Source organism: Buteo buteo, chromosome 17 (genome assembly GCF_964188355.1).
Source record: "Buteo buteo chromosome 17, bButBut1.hap1.1, whole genome shotgun sequence".
NCBI lineage: Eukaryota > Metazoa > Chordata > Aves > Accipitriformes > Accipitridae > Buteo > Buteo buteo.
The window spans coordinates 26,700,067-26,722,648 of NC_134187.1; the positions used below are offsets into that span (position 1 = coordinate 26,700,067).

A 22,582-nucleotide genomic window follows, 5' to 3' on the forward strand; every position below is an offset into this window, starting at 1 on the left:
TGGTTTTTACCTGTGCTTTTTCAGCTTTGGAGACTTAAACTGTCTTGTAACAGTTCAGATTTGAAACTATGATATTTTTTGCAATTTAGCCTTACATGCTATCTCTGCTAGGAACTTCAGAGTTCTTTCTTTGCTGCTTTTTTCTGAATCTTTTAAGTTTTGGCAACTGTACCATGCATATTTCTTCAGGTCTGCTGTTCAAAAACCTGGAGATCATAGATCAAGTAGTAAAGACTGTTAGACTTATCTTTTAATATCTGCTCTGGTTTTCTTTGTGGTTTTATTAATACAACCATTTCCTTTTTAAATAGGAGTAAGCACTCATCAGTGGGTATTTATTACACCATTTGCAAGGATTGCCAAGTTCATTTTGACTGAAGAAATGCAAACCTTAAAAGAATATCTTTGGGTAATAGTTTATACTGAATATCACCTGACTTTTTCAGAATTTGCCCACGGTAAAACAGTGCAAAATGAAACATATAAAGCTAAGCTAGATCACTAGAAACAAGACTGAAAAGGAGGATGCAGGATAAGTTTACTGCAGTGATGTTTCCCCGCGTATCAGAAAGGAAAATATAGATGACATGCAATTCAAGTGTTACGTAATTTCCAATCATATGGAGAACATATTCGTTACACGTAAATGAAGCTCGAAAGAAAGAGAGCTTCCTTCAACATCATGTACTCATTCCTCACATTGTTTTAATTTTAGAAGTTAAAAGTATAGAACTAAAACATTGGACCATGTATACTCTGCATATTCTGAAACCCTTACTATAAACTTTCTCACTTGCCAAAGAATGCACCCAGCGTTTCATAATGATGACTACACAGTCATGGCTCTGTTTTGAGTGTCTCTGTATCTTGGGCAAATAAATCAGTTTACAACATGTCTGACTAATAATTAACACATACAGAGTTTTCCTAGAAAATTGTACTCTGCAGCCTTCTGTTCAGATTTCTTTCTGAATACTAACGAAAGGTATTACATCTACAGTAAATGAACATTTACTGATAAAGTGAAGCACAGAGAGCCTCAAAAAAGGCTGCTTGAGGCAGAAGAATGTGGCTCAAAAGTCAGATATTGCTCTTATATTGCATCGCAAGTGAAGTTTGGATGGCAAAGCAGCTTGACTCTAGAAGAAATTTCCCTCGAGGACTTTACTCGGTTGAAGATGGTCGTTCTGCAAAGTGGAACAGGATAAAAAGGACTCTGTATCAGGGAAGGTCCTGCAGGGTACGAGGCTGTTGCACAGGAAGAGATGATGCCTGCAGCTTTAACATCGTCTCCAAAGCAGCTATATGTTACTGTGACCAATTCTGTGCCTCAGGTTCTCCTGGCCCTGTAGACTGTTGTGCTGACTACTGGGATGTTTGTGACCACCCTGTTGAGCCCACCAGGTCAGACGAGCCTTGGCCACCTCCAGCATCGGGTAGGTATAGAGAAAATGCTCAGTTAGTACATCAGGATAAAATATACTTGGAAGTAAAATGACTGATTAATCTTTAGAGTGTATACATCCTAAAAATGTGACTGAAAACATAGGGGACAAAGACACTGAGTATGAAACTGGAATAAGAATTACATTTGCTGTTATTCCTTGTCTCTAGGGACATATTTTTAGCATTGGTTAGATCATACTTCTGTTGGGCAGAATCTCTGTTTTACCTGAAACTTCTCAGAGATAACCTCATGGGGTCAAAAATAGTGTAATCTCAACAATTTCAACAGAGCTTCACAGATTAACAAGATGAACAGCAAGCTCTAAATTTTTTTATCCATCAGTAAAAATAAATCGTCAAGAAAACTGAGGGTTACCCTGAATGATAGTGTTCTGAGGTATTCTGCAACGGTTTTGATCCAGCATAGCTTTCCTGTGGGACACTATTTTTCCTGTGACAGCTCAGGTGCAGGACTAGGTGAAGGGTTGTGGTTAAGACAAAGATTTCTGGCATATTTTAGTTTCTTACTAGTTATTTTGAAGTGGAATTTCCTCCAGGGCTACTCTAAACTCAGTGTATTTTTTTTAGAACTAAAGATTGCAAAAAAACTATCTACAGACAGCTGGTCTTCCCTTGGTTCCTGCAGAGGCCAAATCTCTGCTGGTGAGAAAAGTTTAGAATTGTGGATTTTAAGACTCTGTAGCTTCTTACTATTGGTAGACCAAATCTGGCTGAAAATGAGGAGACCATACCAAACTTTCAAAAGCCTAAAATCAACAAAAATACTACCACGACTTTTTAAAATTAACTGTTTCTTTGCAATAACCCTGCTGCTTTCATTCCAGCCCCCCGACCACAAGCTCTTCAGGAGGCTGTGCTCTTATGCCAGGCATGCAGCCAAAATCTGATAAGTGGAAGTGACAGAAATGCTGTAAAACAAATATAATTTTCCAAAGCATTTCTGATAATCTAAACAAAGGTTCTATGTTTTATGTAAAGACATTTGTTTCATATGTATTTGGTGCAGTAGTGCATATTATTTCCAACAGATCAGAGGGTTGTTGTCCTAAGCTTCACATAAACATTTAACAGCATTTCTGCTCCAGAGCTGACAGCCTGCACGTCTAGTCTGGCGAACTGTTTCTTGGAAAAGAATCACTACAAAACCTGTAGCGGTTTGCCATGTGGGCCCTGCCATAGGTCTACCCCTAAAAGGTAAAAGTGTAACAGAAGGTTTAGATAAGGGAATAGGTGAGGGGTAATATTTTTACTGCCTTTCTTGATCAAATTTTTTTTGTATGTGTGTTCACTGTTTTATAACTCCTGGACTGTACATACCTGCCAGAGGTAGCAATTATTTTTACTCTATTCAAGCACCTTTATTTATCCTATAGGTGAGCTTATATCTTTGTTTTATATCTCATCTTAGAAGAAGATCCTGTTTTTCTGATCCTTAAATTGCTTCTTTGTTGGAAAGTTTGCAGCTTTTTAAAATCTGCTTATTGGATATTTGTTATGTAAGTAATTTAGAGGGTAAAAGGGGAATAATAAACCAGTCAAAATACAGCAGGAAAAAAACCCCAAATTTCTAAAGGAACTTTACAGAACTGGAATGTCTCTGAGGAACAGGGAAGAGAGAACGTAATCAGGAGAAAATGGAGAAACAAAAAAGACTGAATGTCTGAAGATTAATCAAACTATGAAACATTTTTAGAAATGACATAAGTATATTAGCTGACTTTTAGTAACTGAGACTACACTTCTGCATTTGGGTAAGAATTATTTAAGCACTAGAAGACTACATATGCCAAAGTACCTTTCACCTGGAAGATTTTGATCTTTTGGTTGCCTGTGGTTTTGCTCTCAGTGCTTCCTGAGTCATATTTCTTTAAATAAACCAATAAACTGAAGTGCTTTACATGAACTGGAATGAGCAGCAATAAAACTACTCAGTGCTTTATTTCTGGATTCCCATCTATTCACTGACTTGGTGCACTGCAGCAGTAAGCTACACTGGGACTTCTTCCATGGGGGTGCACCATGCTGAGGGCCAGCCTTGATTTAAGTATGTGGAACTGCTTTGACTTTACCTTTATGAACCCAGCATTCAGTATGTTTTGATGGCTTTCCTGTGTAGTTTCAGAAGAAACTGTGCATATTCCTGCCTTAGGTAGCTAATAGAAGCTCTGGATTTTTTTAGTATTTTAATTTTATTTTTTGTTATTAGAGTAACTGTTAGATTTTTATTTATTGATTACATTCGCTAGTTATTTTACCTTTTTGTTCCAATTACTCTGATGGTACAAAAAGCCTGTCAGAGTCAACACACTAGATCTCACCCCGGTGGTATAAAACTGATATCCAGAGAATTTGCTAATTGCTTTGACACTTACACAGTCAGGATCTGGCCTACAATTGAGTAAACCTGGAGACATTTCACTGACAGAAGTACTTATATCAATACTGGGGGCAAATGACTTCAGAGCTGTGGGGGTATAGGAACGCTTGACTTGGAGGGAAGTCCTTGTTTTTTAAATACTCTTCCTTCCAATCATGATTTTCACATATAATCCTATTCGTAAAGTCATCAGGCTGCAGCTTCAAATTAATTAATTTCCCACTTAATATATTCATATTCCAACCTAATATATTCAGGGCCAGACAATCGTGCTGTGTTCTCATGCAGACAGTGTCTTTTAGCTTAGATATATCTGCTCTTTGCCACTGATGCCACCTGGCACTCCTGGCCCTCTAAGTCTTAATTTGGCTAGACTAAAGGAACCGTATGGTTTGAATCTTCAATTCCCTAAGCATACATTATTAGAAAGCTGCTTCTGTACTTGCCCAGGTTTGCATTTTTTCTCAGGCCTGGGCGGTGAGGCCTGCCAGGGGAGCTCCAGCGAGGCTCTGTCCTATCTCTTAGATGCTGCATCAATATTTCCTTCCCTTGATATATTTGAAATATCTTGCTTGGTGCCTCCTTCCAGCTACTGTCTGATGCTGACTTTGTGGCAAACTGTGACACTTAAGTAATTTGCTTTGGGTACTCTCTGAAAAACATCTCGGATCTTAGCAGAAGCTGTATGAGAGCAGATACATTGGGCCTCAGACCACTGAGGTGATGTATATCTCACCTACGTCTGCGCTAGCTAACGTAGCCTGCTGTAGGACTAACAGGGAAAGACAGGCACTTATAATTAATTCATCAGCTCAAGTCTACCTCCGCACTTCAGTATGAAAGTAGCAGCCGAGGCATACGTGTGTATGTCTGGGCAGAGAAACTCCAGCCCTTGCCATGAGAAGGGGATGGCCTTCCTCGTGGGGGAAAAACTGCAAGTCAACACTAGATTAATACGAAACATGGTCTAAGCTTCTTGAACGTGGAGAAGAAAGAACTTGGGGGTTCTGGCTCGAAACCCTTTCAGTAGGGGAAGGAACATGATCCCTCCCTATAGGCTCCCCAGTGGAGGAACAGTGAGAACAGGGTGGAAAACAAAGACCCATGCGGTAAACGTACACTATTTGTTATAGACTTGATCCAAAGCCCTGCACAGGCATTCTGGATCTTTCTTTTGCTGAAGCTTTGACAATCAAGTGCACTGAAGAAACAGTTTATGTGGAAGATCTTAAAACACACATCAAGTCTTTCCTCAGTGATGTGTTATCAAAGAAAAAAATTAGGAGGCATGTATTTGTTTGGAAAATACACTCAATCAATTTAGGTTTTATACTGGGTTTTGGAGAATATATGAAACATCCATTTGCCTTGAAACATAATTGATCTGTCTCTTTTTCAAAGACGAATGAAACTGGCAAGGAAAAAGAATATATTATAGTAGGTTTGGAATAGTGATTAGTTTTTTAAAGTCTATAACTGGAAAAACTTGTTTCTATTTTAATTGCCAATTAGAAAATTATTTTTATTAGAAATGTATTTTTTTTACTGGAAAATAACTTTATTTGAAGCATTATATTTATTTACATGTAAGATAATAATTTTTCCGTGGGTGTTTTGAATCTGTTGCTGATTTTATTTACTATGAATGATAATGTACCTGGTAAAAAATTAAAATACATCAAAATGCCTTCGTTACCTGGAAGAAACTGGAAATAGATGTTGCTGACTTTCAACTAAATAATTTATGCATACCACACACAACCAATTAATTCAATAGTAGCAAGAGTTTTGAGTTAATTCACTTAAAAAATGTTTTTTTTTTTCACACATCTATATGTTATGTTGGCAGGTTGTTATAAAGATGGCCGATATTACGGAGAAGGAACAATAATTAAAGACAACTGCAATTCCTGGTAATGTTTCAGAGAACAGCAAATTGAATTTTATTTAGCATATGTCATGAAATAGGAATTAAGGTAGTGAGCATCTTTAAATTCATATTAAACATGTAATCAAATCAAAAAAGCTGGAAGAGTAGTGCTGTGTTAAGGTATTGTAGAACTAGATTATAGCCAATTTAGAAGCATGGCAAGAGGTCAATGGGCTTTCTAATCGGGATAGGAAAATGCGAGTATAAAAATCTCCTCCTCACTGGCCTAATTCTGTTCCTGCTCAGTCAATCTGCTGGCTCTGACCTGAGTCGAAATGGTTTCAGCCTAGACCTTGGCAGTGACCTGAATGCAGGCAAAACAAATATCATTAAAGTTTGGGGGATTATTTTAGAACGTCTTCCTCTGTTTCTTTGGCATGAATGATGAGATCTCACATTATTTCATGTAAGCCATCTCCCTGTTTTGCTGCTCCAAAAACCAGCCCTGTACCCGCAGCCCCAGGGCAGCCTGGGGGTCCCCCGCAGCACCCAAACAGGGCTGGGACCCTCACTGCCCTGACTTTAGCCCAGGGTCCTAGGAGCAAGGTATTTACGGCCACATGGCTCCTTTCTGGGTTTCCAGAGTGAAACTTCCTCAAAACATCTCATTTACAGGACATTGCCTTGCTTCCATGGTTTGGTGTCACAAAGGTGGAAGCAAAATTTTTCAAATACGACCTTTCCCACAAGCTGTAAACCTTCCCACTTTGTTCCAGTTAGGATTCATTAGGTAGTGAAGCAGTGAGAAGTAGCATTGTGTTTTCATAAATACTATGTGACATTTATATTGTTTATGCTTTTTTCCCCTCCATCTTCCTTCTGCTGTTCAGGTGCATATTTTTCCTTTGACAATTCATTTTCTGCTTAGTAATATTCTTGCCCTTTCAGCAAATGCTTCCAAAGTCTCTGGAAGTGTTCAAAAGAGGTATGCCTTGTTCGCCAAGACTTAATTCAGTACATCAATTCTGGAGATTATGGGTGAGAACACTTTTATTTTAAGGTTTTGTTGTAAACCACTGTATTGCTCATTGTATGTATGTGCAAATTACAAGTCAATGCAATCCTCCCCACCCCTTCCTTCCCCAGTTACATTACAGCAATTTGCCAGTAAATGTACATCTGTGTAAATGTCTGGCAGATTATAGAGTTTTAAATGGAAAGATATTGAAAGTTTCATGCTGGTAAGAGTTGACATTGTAAACATCAATCTAAAACATTCTCCAAATTTAGAACAATTTTTTGCTCATGAAACACTATTGGATCATCTCTTATTCCTCACTTCATTTATTACTTGGGCTATGGGCCAAATGGGGACCAAGATATCAGAACTTTGTGGAGCTCAGTGTTTTTCTTGCTACCAGTTCTCATTCCCTCCAGGTAGTGCAGCAGGGTTAGGGACACCGGAGTACCGGAGCAGTGCCCTGGGAGCCTGCTGGTCATTTAGGGACAGAGATACAGGAGTTGCATCCCTAGGAGCTGAGGTGCTAAATTCACCAATGAAGCCCCCACAGATTTCAAGCTGTGACTCAGTGCTGAAACATTTTTTACTTCCTGGGAGACATTCAAACCAACTGAGTTGGGATAAACAATTAAGTTAGGCACCTGGAGCCCTTCACCTCTGTCTTGTCAATGGTAAGCAGTAAGGTTTACCACAGGGTGGTTAAGCCCACCTGAGATGTGACTCAACTTCTGCAGATGCTTTTTTTTCTGTCCTGCATACAGTTTGCAGGGTTAATGCTACAATCGGAGTCTAGTCTACCTGAGAGTAGGGAGGGAATAATTAAAAAGCCATTGGGAGCCCTTTCTCTCAACCTGGCTGTTGGTATAAAACTCAGGAAGGTATCAGCTGGGCTTTCTGCTGGGTTCAACAGTGTCTTACTGCTGCTGCACCAGAGCTTGAAGGCAATGTCACTCATTAAGTGAAGCTGTTAGTTCTCTGTGGGCATCTGAAGCATAATCTGAGCATAACTTCAGCGCAGCAGTAATTATGACTGAACATCTTGTTTTCCAGTACTTTTCTGAAGCATTGCATGCTCATCTCCTGCAGGCAGACATGATGCTGACCTCAAATCACCACTTTTCATATACTGCTGTGTTGCTCCATCCTACACTCATTTGTAGTGGAAGAGCCCATGCTAAATATTTTCTCATGCATATCAAATACAAGGTTTTGAAATGTAATTTGAAAGATTTCTTTCTGGATGTTATTGTTAGTGGTGCTCTTACAAAGGAGCAAGGTATTAATGTGAGTGGTATCTCTAACCTGGGTTTTGTTTGTTTGTTTTATGTCTGTGAGGAAGATGGAAAGCTGACAACTACAGTCAGTTCTGGGGAATGACAGTGGAAGAAGGTTTCAAAAAGCGCCTGGGCACCTTCCCTCCATCTAATTCCTTGCTGAATATGAGAGAAGCTCCAGTAAGTTTCATGTATAATTGTTGGGTTTTTTTTAATAACTTTATCACATGGAAAAATAATTGTGGACAATTATAAGATTATGATTCAGGGATTTAACACTAAATGCTTCCATGTTGTATATGAAGCTCCCAGAATAGCTCTCCAAGCCATAGAGTGTGTGGTCCTATTGATGGAAATCAAACAAGGAGGAGCAAAAGCAAATGCTAACCATTGGGAAGCTGTGCACCAATATTGACTTATCATTGTAGATCACTGGTGTTTGAAATCTTTGCTTCTTCAGGATGGTTCCATACCATCCTCTCCATTTGCTAATCATTGCACACATAGCTGTAGCCATAAAAAAAACAACTGGGCATAGTTCATTAAGGCTAACAGCTGAAACTAAACAACAATCTTTGAAAGAAGCTCTGAAAGCCCATAGGATAAAGTAATATAAAGATGCAGTAGGAGGCTGGGGTTTTGGCCAAATGGAAGGAAAAATGATGGGAAGCATGGGAAAATGAGACGGTTCTCTACTATCAGTTTTCTAAACCTCTTGGCCATGGCCATTTTTCATGGCAGCTAAATTAAATTTCTTATCATACATTTATGCTCAAATTAGTTCTGCAGCAAGGCAAATATACTTTAGGTTATGTAGGTAGATTAAGCAATTAAAGGAGAAATGCATAGTTATTGAATCCAGAGTGGATTTTCTAATGCTTTGGATGAGTTACTTAGCTTCTTTCTTAGAAGACCCAAAATTATGGAAATCATAGACTGAAAAAACTAACTACCTTACCATAGTGAAATTAGAAAAATTGCAAGAATAAGTAGAGAGATCCTAGGATTGCAAATGACATGAAATATAACAGGTTTTTATCCTTGGCTTCCATATACTTCAGGCAAGTGATGCCATTTGATTATCTATTTGAAGTCAATTGTTGATGCTTGTTGTATATGTGTATGGCAGAAGGGTTTCTGTATCTCCGAAGGCCTTGTGCGGATAGCAGGGCAGAACTACCACTTGACAGGAAATTTGGGAAAGAGGGGGAGGGCCATGTGCCTCTGTAACAATTTTAACAATCCTGACCTTTGTGCTTAATGCAGACCGGTTCTTTGTCCCACACAAAGTCAGCTCCCTGCACCAGCGTGGCAAGGCATTGAGCTGTGGTCCAGGTTGGACAGCTTGCTCAAAATTACACTATAGAGGGTTGGTAAAACAATAAGTTGACAGAAATTCAGCTTTGGAGTTTTGTGTTGTATTATTTGCTAGACTACTCTTCGCAGCCAAAGAAGGATCCATTTCAGTTGAAGATGGCAAGTCAAAATAAGAGAGTGACATAAAAGAGTTTTGTGCAATATTTAGTAGGTATCTGCCACAAATTACCAGTGAACTGCGTTGAAGCTCAAGAAAGTTGGGGTGAATTTGTTGTTGTTGTTGGCTTTTTCCTTGAGGAAGACAGTGTGATATATAGCAGAAGCAAAAAGTGGGTATCATACACCTAGTTCAGAGACTGATGTCTACATTACTAGGTATCTAGCCAGCTGAGACAAATCCCGCCTAGGCAAACAAGAAAGGGAAGGTTACAAGAAATTCTTTACAATATTTCCTCTTTTCCATAGAGTTTGGGGTAGCTGGTCACTCAGTGGTCCTGCATTATGTCCAGCCTATTGAATCATTGCTATTAAGCTTCCTGTAGATTCTTTTGACGGCTACACTACTTACAGCCTTTGTTCCACTGATACATTTCTCAGGCATATTTTCTTTATCTGCTGTCTTTTTATGAAATGTGTGAGCTACAACCCAACTACCTTTGGCTCTGCTAGACACCTGAGGAGCTTCAATGCATTCTTACCCAGAAATGTAGCTTTGCACATTCATGTATTTAGGCCCCAGGAAGTCTTACATGTTGCTGGAAGCACAAGCTTTGGACAGGATTCTAAGAAATCTTTCTCTCTACTTACAAAAGCTAAAAATATAAAATAATAATCTCTGTATGACTTTCTCCCCTTCTAGAGAATTCTTTGAGCTTGCAGAAAATTGCTCTGAATTGTACATGAGCCCATCTCCTACCTATGGTTTCTCTTCAGAATTATTAGAACTTTCTTGCTCTTACCCCTTGTGGTTTCTGTCTTAGCTAGTCTTCATGTAAAAATATTTTTCTCTGAAGCTTCCTGCAAAGCTCCAAATCCCCCTGATTCTGTCCCCTTCTATAGTTTTCTAGAAGAACATAATCTCTCTAGTGTCATTGTTCTGCCTTGGGAAATTTCCTATCATCAGCCACATTTTAATACTTCACAAAAACATAAAAAAAATGGTTTTCTTCACTCATAGTCAGTTCCATATCTATCATCACTGCATGATCCCGCAATTTCATAGCCTGGATTGGGCTCACCAGGGTTACATCGACAGATTCTTCCAATTGGCAAACCAATAGTAGTCATGCAGTTAACTTCCAGGAACTTTTTAAGATAAAAGTATCTTATCGGATTTTCAGAGACATTTGCCCCTGCTTCGACTTTCATGAATAATTTTCAGTCACTGATATTTTGTGAAGCATACTAACACATTTACGAAGTCCTAAGTGATAAAAACCAAGTGAGTTTTCATGACAGTGTTTTCATTAAGCTTCACTTGTAACTAGGTGACAGGTCAGAAGAGAGTAAAAAGATATGAATGATGAAATTTAGAAATAATGAGTTTTTAATATTTTTCATTCTCCAAACCTTAATGGCTTGACCTTTAAGTGGCTTTTTTGAGACTAATTCACCTGCAAGCCAGGCTACTAGTTACTTACTGTGGATAAATTGGCACTAATCAAATAGTCATGCATTCTCTGGGATTATTACTGCCTTTCCCATTTTGCAAGTGAGAAAACTGCAAGTCATTTGCCCAAAGTCATATGTTTAGTTGACAAAAATGCTACAATTACTGTTCAGGAGTTTTTGTCTCTATCTTGTGCTGACCTGATTAAAATCTGGTAGCTTTGCTAATGTAGGAAGAAAACCATAGCTACCCATTCATTAAATACAACTTTTTTTTTTACTTTAAATAAAACCTTTTCTTCAGGGTGCTACTGGTCTACTATTTAGGCAATAAGTGACAGTTTCTGGTACCTAAGGGTGTGATGTTCTGATTATTTTCTACTGTCTTTTGGGGTTGCTTGAGAAAAGCATTTTTGTGTATAAGGGACTCCTTACACAATGGCATGGAAAAAAAGATTCAAGAATGTAAAGCCCTGCTGTGCTAACCACTTTACATCTACAGCAGTCTTAGCTCTCAGCAGTATTGAAAAGTTTGGTTGTGGAGTAGAGGCTTTTTAGTTGTTTCTTTGACTGACATATGCAACTACAAATATAGCTTTGTAACATCACTTCAAATTAAATGGTGTGACAGAGCTACATTTCATCTTAGGGAAAACACAAACTTCTTGAAGTTGCTCATAGAGCTTTTAAAAGCTCCGCTATTAATAAAAGACTATACCTGCTCAATAAGGTGATGCTTATGTCTGGAAGGGTAGTTTAACATGATGGCACATTAGAATACCTAAAAGACAATGATACAGAACAAGAACTCAGTCTGAACTGAGGATCCTCTGCTGCAGAGTATGGCTAGACCTGAACGTAGACTGACAGCTAAATACACCACTAAAAGTGTTTTGATGCCTGACAAAGCTGAAGCTCCCAATAGTGTCAGATGTGTTATCTGAGGAGACATTTTGAAAGTGTTACTCACTGCAGGAAATAGTGCAATCATTCTTGAAGTTCTACGTAGCACAAAAATAACTGCCACACCTTTAAGACACATGGTGATGCACGTGTGGTGGTATTCTGTCAGTACGTGTTCTGGCAAGAGGTACACTGCCATGGTGGCGTTGGCACCTGCTGGCAACAAGGTGCTCACCTAAGTGCCATCTTACAAGAAAATGGAATACATAGTTTAGTAATAAGGCACCATTTTGGGTTAAGTATCAAAGAACTCATAAAGACAATGTGAAGGTATATAAGGTACACCAGCTGTTCCTCTGATATATGACTTTTCATAGTAAAAAAGCTCAGCAGTTGTAGATCTCCCTCTTGCAAACTGAAGCTCATGCATGCCCATTTTGTCTTCACAAAGCAAGTGATGTCCAGAACCTTTTTCCTACATTAAAAAAAAAATATTGCTTTCCGTCAGAAAAGCTATTTCCTCATTTGCAAATTCAGTAATCTTCAGGTTTTTTTTCTCTGATGGGCCATCTAGCTTTTCCAAATAAGTCGTAGCTGAAGTACGAGTATTCTTTTATATCCACCTACCTTCCGGCTTTGGCCAGACTGCTAGCTTCACTGCAGACAAGACATATGAAGGTTTAAAAATAGTTTGCCAGTCATTTTACTGATTGTGTTGTGCTGTCTGATGCTGGTCTGTGGAGCATATGTTGAGAAACAATTGTCTAGACTTACTATTTGTCACAGAACAGCAGTGCTTCTCAATATCAGGGTAGCAATTTCTCAGACAAAAAGCTAATGTTTCTGGCTACAGGTCAATCCCACATTTCTAAATGACAAGGCTGAGGGTTAATGAGGGATTTGCTCTGGGATTTACAATATGAGGCTATTAAATACATTGGCAGTAGTTTAGGAATACATAAAGTAACACATTGTCTCACACCAAAGTTCTATTTAGAATTTTGCTTTTCTCAACTGCCTCATTTGTAGCATTATAAGTGGTCATTGCCCACATAAGTGGGCTAAACAACCTTTGCCAGATTTTGCTTGTTTACTGGTCAATAATGAGCAGTCTTATCGTGTAAAAGAAACACTATTTGTCTGGGATTTTGCCTGTATGATTTGTCTTCAAAGTGAATCTTGTGCTTGTGCTAGCTCATTAATAATGAACATAATGATAATTTAGCAAGATATTCTTTAAATTAGCTGTTGCTTTCTGTGTGTCATTTGAGGTTGCAAGTCCCATGTATCTAACAAGCTTTTGAATAAGCAGACTTTTGAAAGTGATTAATCAAAATATTGAGATTAATATTTTAGCAAGATTTAAAAGATTACTGGCTTGTTATGGGCGGAGGTAAAACTTTCAAAAGCACTTCAGTGACTTAACAGCTTGCAGTATACTTTAATGGTATTTGGGACTCACAGTCTGCATCTGACATAGTGAACCTAGAAGCACTTGAGAGTTACTGAGTGTGGGCATATGCACAGACTGTATCAATCTGTCTGTTGGGGCTGTATCCCCATCTAATGTCAGATACAGACTGAGGTGCGAACTTTTTTTTTCTTTACCCACTTCTCAGCTGTGGGTTTTCTGTGGGAAATCCAGGTGTACAAGCCGGATGGAAGCACCACTGTTTCCCAGTGTATCCAACAAAGTGATCTGGATACAGCCAAAGTGGTAAAGTTTGGTTCCCCAAAGAGTCCTGAAATAGTTCGAAAGAGCTGGCCTCAAATATTTAAATCATCTTAGGAAAAGGTATGTAGTCTTATAAGTCATGTAAGCAATTTAGAAAAAATGGTGCAGCCAGGACACCCAGAATTAGAAGACTAAGTAAATCAAAGTAAAATAAAGGAATTTGAACAGGATAGAAGCCATTGTGCTTCAGGGTATGAGCCTGCTTATAAGAAAGAAGCATCAGGGAATGTTTTGCTAGGAACAGATTATCAACTTTTATATGTTGTATTTTCCTCTGGCACACATACTATCAACAATTGTTTGAGACTAATTGATAGACTTGATAGACTGATATTGCAATTCTTTGTGGCCATTCCTATTTCCCTGTGCAGCATAAGCAATCATTCCATAAAGTTCAACAGTAAAAAAACTAGGGGTCAATGGTTTTGATATGTTGAACACAGAGCAGATTATTAGCAGTTGTACCAGATGGTTCTTGGATATGTGGATGTTTGTGCAAAGCTTGGTGGACATGAATTAAGACTGAGAGATGAAGATGCCAGAAATGGCTGTCCAAATGGCTTTAGTGAGCAGACCATAAATTCTCATCAACTCAACACCAGATTACAAAGCTGAAGGAAAATCACTGATTTTCACTCTGGAATGAGAGTTAAGTGCTGGAGATTGAAACAACTGTGAAAAGACAAATCAATGATACACTGTACTGATGCCTCTCCCATGGTAACTACAATTTCCTACCCACACCCATGTGTCAAGGAGAATAGGGTAACAGGTACCTAACTTCATTGCTATTTGTAGCAGGAGGCTTTTCTTTCAAAAAATGCCGGCTGGGTCATAATTAACATGTTTCATAGGAAACTGTTGTTTGAGATAAAAATCAGAGAGAAACTGGACAGGTTGTTCAGGTTGGCAGTCGTGGAGTTCAGCTTTCCAGCTCAGCTGGTGGTGTGCTAGAACCCCCCTGCTCTCGGGGGGTCCACAGCACCCACCCGCAGGGTAACCACACAGGGATGCTCAGGAAGCCATGGGTGCCAATGCTTTAGGTTTCCTCAATTTAAAAATTAAGAATTTTAAGAACAAAATTAGGGTAAAATTTAAGACAAAATTAGGAATTGAAACATATACAGATCTCCTACTTTTTGTTTTAGGGAAACTCACTTCCAGAAGAAAAATTTCCTGCATTTTTTGCAGCCACTTATGCATGGCCTGAGTGGATTCATGATCCTCTGGATCAACGAAACTGTGGAGCATCCTGGGCTTTTTCAACCGCAAGTAATATTCTTTTCTTTTTCTCCTTTTAAAAATATCATTGATGTTAGATGCATGATGAAAATCTGTAGTGATTAGTAATGAAGCAATTTCAGTTTGCTGTTCACTTTTTATCAGCAAATAGGAACATTTAAAATTGCTATAGCTTTCCCTCTAAGTTGTCCCAAAGTCTTAAAAAGTCAATCTAAGCTGTAGAGCTTTGATTGCTTTTCATAAGTTTGTGTAACATAGGGAGATTTCTTGGTGGCAGAAAGTAGAAAATGAATTCACTAATGCACTTTATTGTAACTGGTAGAGTAACTTTTAAAAAAATCTGCATCCCTTGCTTGCACAACTACATGTTTGACTTGAAAGCTTAAAACTGGTAGGCTTCATTTTTTTTTATATGCATCTATACATTTGTGCATTTGCCATTGTCCAACCCTTGCTATTCAAGCAAATTAAGTATAATCTTTCCAATAATTTTATGAGAAGAAAACCCTGAAATTGCTCAGATATTTGTGGAAGAAACTATTTTCAAATTCTGTAAGCAAAGAAATGTCAGTAATGCAATTCAACCTCATGTGCTACAAGCTCTGGTTTTATGAAAAATGGACACAAGTGTTTGTGTCACTTTCTCCAAAGAAGTTACAGCCATCAGTTATGTTCGTTCTTATTATGCTGCAATAAATCTCAGTACATATTGGGATATATAAAGATAGAAGAAAAAATTATGCAATCAATCTTTATGACTTGATCCGGCCAGTGGGTCCTCATGGGTACAGGTTTCTGCAACTGCTTCTTTAAATCACGGCAGTAAGAGAAGGAAAGGAGCATTTAGGTCAGTTAATCCCAGCTCCCTGCCAAAGTCAGACTGAACACACTGTTACCAATATGTCTTGTCCAGTGTAGTTTTAAAAGAGAAAACCAAGAGAGCTTCTAACAGCTCTCCTGACAGATTAGTGCAGAGATGAACAGAGCTCACTGAGGGACTTCTCAGATATTCAGTCTAAAGGTTCCCTTTCATAAGTGAATCTTTTGATTTTAATTGACACAATTATTTTCAAAGTTAAATATTATGAGATGTCTTCCCATGTTGTTTAAGTGCATCTAACATTTTCAATCTGAATTTTCAATCCTTCTTTGTAAGATTAATTGTTGCTCAATGAATAGACAAGCACTGCTGTATCATTTTTTCTTATCATTCCTGTAAGTATTCCAAAACTCTTCAGTAAAAAGCTTTTACACCTAGGAAACTAAATTCATTATCATGTGACACCTCACAAAAAGCACAAAACACCATCATTGTCAGCTGCCATCAGCAGATTCACTCTTCTGAAGTCTTGTCCAAAGTTCACTGAAGTTAGTGTTGATTTTGATGGGGCTTTAGATTTCAAGGGATGGGTTGTTTTTTTTTTTTATTTCCAGGTTCAAAAATGAAGGGCTAACAATAAAAAAATATATATAATTTAAGCACAGGTAATGACTGGGATTGGGGCTTAATAATTGTTTCATCGACACCCGTTAAAGAAAGCAGAAGTGGCTTAATTTCACCTACGACTTGGTTAAGCTAGTCTGCTCTTAAATCAGTGCATAAATATATTAGTACTTAGAGTTATGACTGACGGGGTTCAGACATCTAAAGTGTCTATCTCAGAAGAAGAATTTTGAGTGATTAGGGAAGGAGGTCCAATGAATCCCACATTTATGCATTAATATGAGCATTTCCTCTTTCCAGTAAAACCAATACCTTCAGTCTTGAATTTTCTTCTTCATAGGACGTTCATTTTTGCTTTTCTTTTTTTTCTCAAATTAAGGAAAGAAATGTAGAAAAGAAAGGAGATTTGGAGATTCAGCTGTAGAGAGGTGGGGGAGTATTTGCATCTTCTGCTGAAGTCAACCAGAGATGAATATGCATTTACGAACATGGTAAAGACTATCAGACTAAATTCTGTAAATGCCTCACCTGATGTTTAGATATGTGGGAATTTATGATAACCAGTAAGTCTATGGATTTAAAGTATTACAGCAAAGTTGCTCATGATGCTTTGCAGTTTCACAATCCTCTCTCTTGAAAGCCTGTTCAGATTATATCTGTATTGTTTTGTAAAGATACCTGCACAGGCAGAAAATACTGAGGTTGTATTTCAGTCCCTCTTTCACAATAACCAGTGTGAAATTGTGAGTAATTAATTGTTTTTGATAATGGAAAATTTATTTCAAAACAGGTGTTGCGGCAGATAGAATAGCAATTCATTCTGAGGGTCAGTTCACAGACAACCTTTCCGCTCAGAATTTGATCTCTTGTGATACCAGGAATCAACATGGATGTAATGGTGGAAGTATTGATGGTGCGTGGAGATATCTGAAAACACATGGGTAAATATTTTATCTAGATTATTTTAACTTGAACCAGTCACTTAAGTTACAATGTTGCTTGTGTTACAATGATTATTTCTGACCTTTTGAAAAACAGGCATTTAGCTCTGTCCTAGGTCAGATTAACTGTATTACCTCAACAAGACTATCACTCTTTCTCATTTACACCTTTAAATCCCCTTCATGAAGCCAAGGACCTACGGAGCATTCACAAAGAAATAAGCAAAGACTATTCTGAACGAGGGCTCTCAGTGAGAAAGCCCTGCAACCACCTAGCTCCCATCTAAGCCTCATTAAATCTAGATGTTGTCATTAGCTGTAATACAACTGGGGAAAATGGTAGCCTCCCTAATAGTGAGACAAAAAAGAAAGGATTTTTTTACATCAAAGGCAATACCATAAGTGGACTCAACCTTCTGTGCTTCTTGGGATACAGGCTTTTCATGTTAAACAACATTGAGTAAGCAGTCAGTTGCATGAGACAACATTTTGAATATTCAAAAGGATCAAATATTGTCTTTCTAAAAACCAATTGTAATCATCCCATCCCAAGCTTGTGCCAGAATGCACCACTGTATACCTAGATCATCCTTCCTTCAGGTCAGACTAAGGAAAGTTAACAGCTCTCAAACTCTACACGAACAGCTAGAAGCTTTTTAAAATGACCCATAATAATTTATAGAATCACAGAATGATTTAGGTTGGAATGAACTTTTGGAGGTCAACTAGGCCAATGTTCTGCTCAAAGCGTGACTAACTCTGAAATCAGATCAGGCCGCTCAGGCCATGTCCCGGGTCATATTTTTAGTATCTCCAAGGATGGAGGTTCCACAGCCTTTCTTGCAGCAGGTCACTTTGTTTGACCACTCTTGTGGTCAAACATTTTTTTTCTTATATGTGATCAGCATTTTCCTTGGTACAACTTGTGATGGGTACCTTTCAGCTTTTCACTGTGCATCTCCAAGAAGAGTCTTGTTCTGTCTCCTCTGTCACCTCTCCTTATGTAGTTGAAGACAGTAATTAGATCCCCTTTTAGCCTCCTTTTCTCTGGGCTAAACAAATCCAGCTGCCTCAGGCCCTCCTTGGGTATCATATGCTTCAGCCTCCCAAGTGCCTTCTGCTGGACTCGCTCAGTTTGTCAGTGTCTTTACTGGAGATCCCGTAACTGAACACAGTACTCCAGATGTAACCTCACGAGTGACAATTTAAGGGGAACAATAATAACTTTTCACACTGTCTTGGCTATGTTCTTGCTAACACAACCCAGTATTGATTGTCCATGTTTGCTGAGAGGGTCCACTGCTGGCCCACATTCAACTTTCTGCTCATTGAGACCCCAGGTCCTTCTCTGTGAAACTGCTTTCTGCATGGGCAGTGCCCTGCTGGTACTGCTGCATGGACAGTTCTGGCTCACAGACAGGATTTGGCTTCTGCCTTTGTTGAACTTCATGAGGTTTCTGTCAGCTCGTTTCTCTAGCCTGTTAACATTGCTCTGAACGGCAGTCCTGCATACTAACCACTCCCCACCAATTTGGCACCCTCCACGAATTTACTGAGGGTGCCTTATGTCCCACTGTCAGATTATTAATAGAGGTGCAAAACAGTGTTTGCCACTGTGTTGACTCCTGAGGAATGCCACTAGTAAACAAACACTGGTCACTTTGATCTGTCAACCTTTCAGCATGCCAGTCCGGTTCAGTCACTGACCTTGTAAGCAACTTACCTAGTCCAATAAACTAGCAGAAGAGCACAGGAGACCATGCGGAAAACATTGCTAAAGTCAAGGTAAATGATATCCACTGCTTTCCTTATTCTCCATGGAGCCAGTCATTTCATCATGGTCAGATCATCTCATCTTATCATCTCATCATGGTGAGGCATAATTTGCCATGGTAAATCTGTGCAGCTTGTTCCCAGTCAAATCCTTGAACTTCGTGTGCCTGGAAATGGCTTCCAGGAGAATTTGCAATAACCAGATTTTATATGCTGTATAATTACATTCCGCTGTTTCTCACATTATCAGAAATTTTTTTGTACTTCCTGTTCCATATCAAAATCTATTTCCTCTCTCACTTTCATACACTCTCATCCTTTACTCTGTCTTTGATACTGATACTTTGATACCTGATACTGACAGACAGAGAGATCTCAGGTGTGCTGTCTGTCAACTTTTAATTTTAGTTTAAAAACAGACAAACCAACCAACCAACCATGGAAAGAGCAAAAGAATGTCAGATGCGATGCATCAGATATCAGAGCTGACGTGGCAGCCTGGGGATCCAGGTGAAGACCAAAGCGCTGCCGTTCACATGGACACAGTTTACAAAGTGATCATTCTGCTTTCTTCAAGCATACTGAACTATTTCTGATCGGACAAGGATTTTGTATTGTTATGGGGAGAGTTTACATCGAGTGTTCCTCTGTCTTTCCACGTCAGGGTTTAAACACTAAATCAGTTTTGATTTAGGTTTTGAGTGAGAGACCCTTTAGGTGAGGGGTTACAGTGGGCAGTAATGGATTCCACCCAGCAGAGGCCCCTCAGCATCTCATGGGGGTAAAAGAAAAGGCTTCATTCATGAAGAAATGTTACAGCTTAACATTTTACACAACAGTTTTCTGTAACTAGAAGAACAGGCTCCTTTCAACAGGTAGCTCATGTTCTTAAGAGAGTAAATACAACTCTTTCTCACTGGACTGTTTGCTTGTCTACCATGTTAAGGACAGGAACACAAGAATTGCCAGTGTAGATAAGGTAGGAGATCCATTTTACTGAGTATTATCACCACAATAGTTGGAGCAAGCTATATTTAGAGGAAAAGTCCTAAAGAATGCAGCAATAGGACAACCTCCTAGTCTTCTGTTCCCTCTGACTGTTATCCTTGTATGGGCATAACTACCATGAGCGCATAATAATAAGATTCTTCCTATAGCAGAAAGCTGTATTATTTTTTTTTACCTGAAGCAGTGTGGTTAGTGACGCAGCCTGTTCTGCAGAGGCAGTTTAAGTATACAAGGATTAGCTTATTTCTATAAGGAAAGCAAGGCAGGCTGAAGCTGTATGAGGCATTTTGTTATCAGCCTAGCTGTACCCACACAGGAGCTTGTGCTGGTGTAAATGCAGTCGTGAGAAGATTGCTGCCTGACCAACCGGAGTACCAGTGTGAAAGTGTGTGCAGAGCAGGCTTTCTGACTGGTGTAAGCCTGGAAGCATAAAGACAGGGCACCTCAGCTCACCAGAGCACACCTGTGAACTGACTTTTCGCCTCCAACATCCTAAGTACTTGCATTATTGCTCAGTCACCTGAGATGCCTCATGGTATTCACCAGCCTCCTGCAGCTGAGTAAAAAAATCTGCAGGGCAGTTATGAGAACCATCACAAATTTTTGGACACTGTTTGGATCTCCAGTAAATCTCCACAGTCCAAGACTATTTTCTTAGTCATTCCTCCAGCTTTCTTGTCCCCATGGAGCCAGCTCCAACATGTACAACATCACTGCACTCTTACAGACCTTTGCCTGCTCCTTTTTCTTACCCCTGACCATTGATGTGCCATCAAAGTACCACACATGAAAATATCTCTACTTACCAATTTTTATAAACAACATTTCTAAATCCTGATTTTCTTTCCTCAAGTTCAAATGATATTTCAAATCCTCTTCCAACAGTTCCAGACACAAATAAACACCTTAAGGAAAATATCCAAATATCTGTGAGGACAGATACTGGAAGAACACAAGAATGGCTATGCTGCTTCTGAGCAAGGGCCCATCTAGCCCAATAGTTTGTCTCTGACAGTGGCCAAGAGCAAATAGTATCAAAAACAGAAAAGAATTAACGTTTTTGCTTCACTGGACTGATAACTGAATATTTTTTTGTAGCTGAAACCCCATAATCCATAACCTTTTACCTTTGACAATGAAAAAAAATGGAAATTTATGGCATAAAAGTCTGAAGTGTCTTTTGAATGAGCCCTGTTAAATAGTGCTTGCTTCCTCATACTTTCAGATGACTTTTATTTTATGAGTCAGTATATTGCAATCATTTTTTTCATTATCTCCGTACCCTGCAACAGGGAGAAAGCACATTGATTTTCTGTGTGGGCTTGTAAATTTTCACAGCAGGTGTTCAATGCTGTTTTAAAGCTTCTGGTTTTCTGATTTCTGAAGTGTACTTATCTCACGTTTTTGATAGATTTTCAGGAAAATCAAGTGCTGGCCTAAACTATCCCCAGTGAAGTCAATGGAAGACTTCCATAAAGCTCAATGAGGTTTGGACAGTGCTGAGACCTGACTTTTCAGAATCACTGAGCACTCAATTAACGGTGAAATATGCTATAAATGGAGCTGAATTGCTGTTTAACTCTCACTGTCTCTCTCTGTCTTCCTCCATTAATTAAAGAATAAATCTGTATTCTATTTCTAATTAATATTAATTTTAGGCATTTCAGTTACAAGCAATAATTTGGGAGGAATCAATGTGGTTTGAAAACATCTATTTTATCTGCTAAGGGAAATTAAAAGCTTATAGTCTTTAAGAATGAGGAAGAAATATTTCATTTTCAGGTATTAAAAAGGTTACACACTTGAATGCAAATACTGCTTCTAATCAGGGCTTGATCTGTTTTGTACCTTGGGCTCCTAGCAATTGCAGGGTATGATAAGGATATTATTGTTATTAGTCTTGGCCAACTTGCTAATAATATAACCTAATATTTTAGATTATGTTCTCATCTCACAATTCAAACATATAAATACAATAAAACCACAAAAATTTTCATTGGATTGAACACATAAACATAACTTCAGATGCATTCTGCCAAGAGTGTATGAACACCCTGCAGACTTTTGCTGCTTCTCCCTGAATGCTGCTTGCTTCTAGTAGTATATTTGTATGTATATGTATACATAAACACATTCACATTTATTTCTGTTTTTCTTCTGTGACTCTGCTGGCAATTTCTTCTCCTTGAAAAGTTTCTAATGTTTACTGTTGTGCTGATGCCTCAGCATGTCCAAACTCATGTTTCAGCAAAGTGCTGTTAAATTATGTTACTCATGACTGCAGAAACTATGGTTAGTGAAAAGATTCAAAAGTGACTGTTAGTTCAGAATGAGTCATCATGTCCGGATTATCACACAGGGCCAGTGTGGTCATGCGTATTTGGTGCCTCACGTTTATTGCCATAGAATTAAGACCCATCCATGCAGAACCTGCGACAAATCCAGGGGGACACTCCAATGGAAAGGAGGGGGAAAAAAAAAAAAAAAGAATTTCTCTGTTGACTCCCTCTGAGGTGTTTCTAAGTACACCTGAGGAATAGGTGTCATACTATTCCTTACACTGGGTTGCAATCACCTACTCCTGCCATGCTTATGCTAGGTC

General features: G+C 38.7%; 1 protein-coding gene across 1 annotated transcript in view; it reads left to right on the plus strand.

The window, feature by feature from the left end:
• The first annotated feature begins 1,066 nt into the window (after positions 1–1,066).
• The window catches only part of TINAG (tubulointerstitial nephritis antigen), a 45,430-nt gene continuing 23,914 nt past the window's right edge, over positions 1,067–22,582 (plus strand). Inside the window, exons 1-6 of the mRNA XM_075049881.1 lie at positions 1,067–1,436; positions 5,694–5,757; positions 6,663–6,752; positions 8,075–8,189; positions 14,721–14,844; positions 17,049–17,199. Of these exons, the coding sequence (XP_074905982.1) occupies positions 1,067–1,436; positions 5,694–5,757; positions 6,663–6,752; positions 8,075–8,189; positions 14,721–14,844; positions 17,049–17,199 (914 nt within the window). The remainder of the gene's footprint in view (positions 1,437–5,693; positions 5,758–6,662; positions 6,753–8,074; positions 8,190–14,720; positions 14,845–17,048; positions 17,200–22,582) is intronic.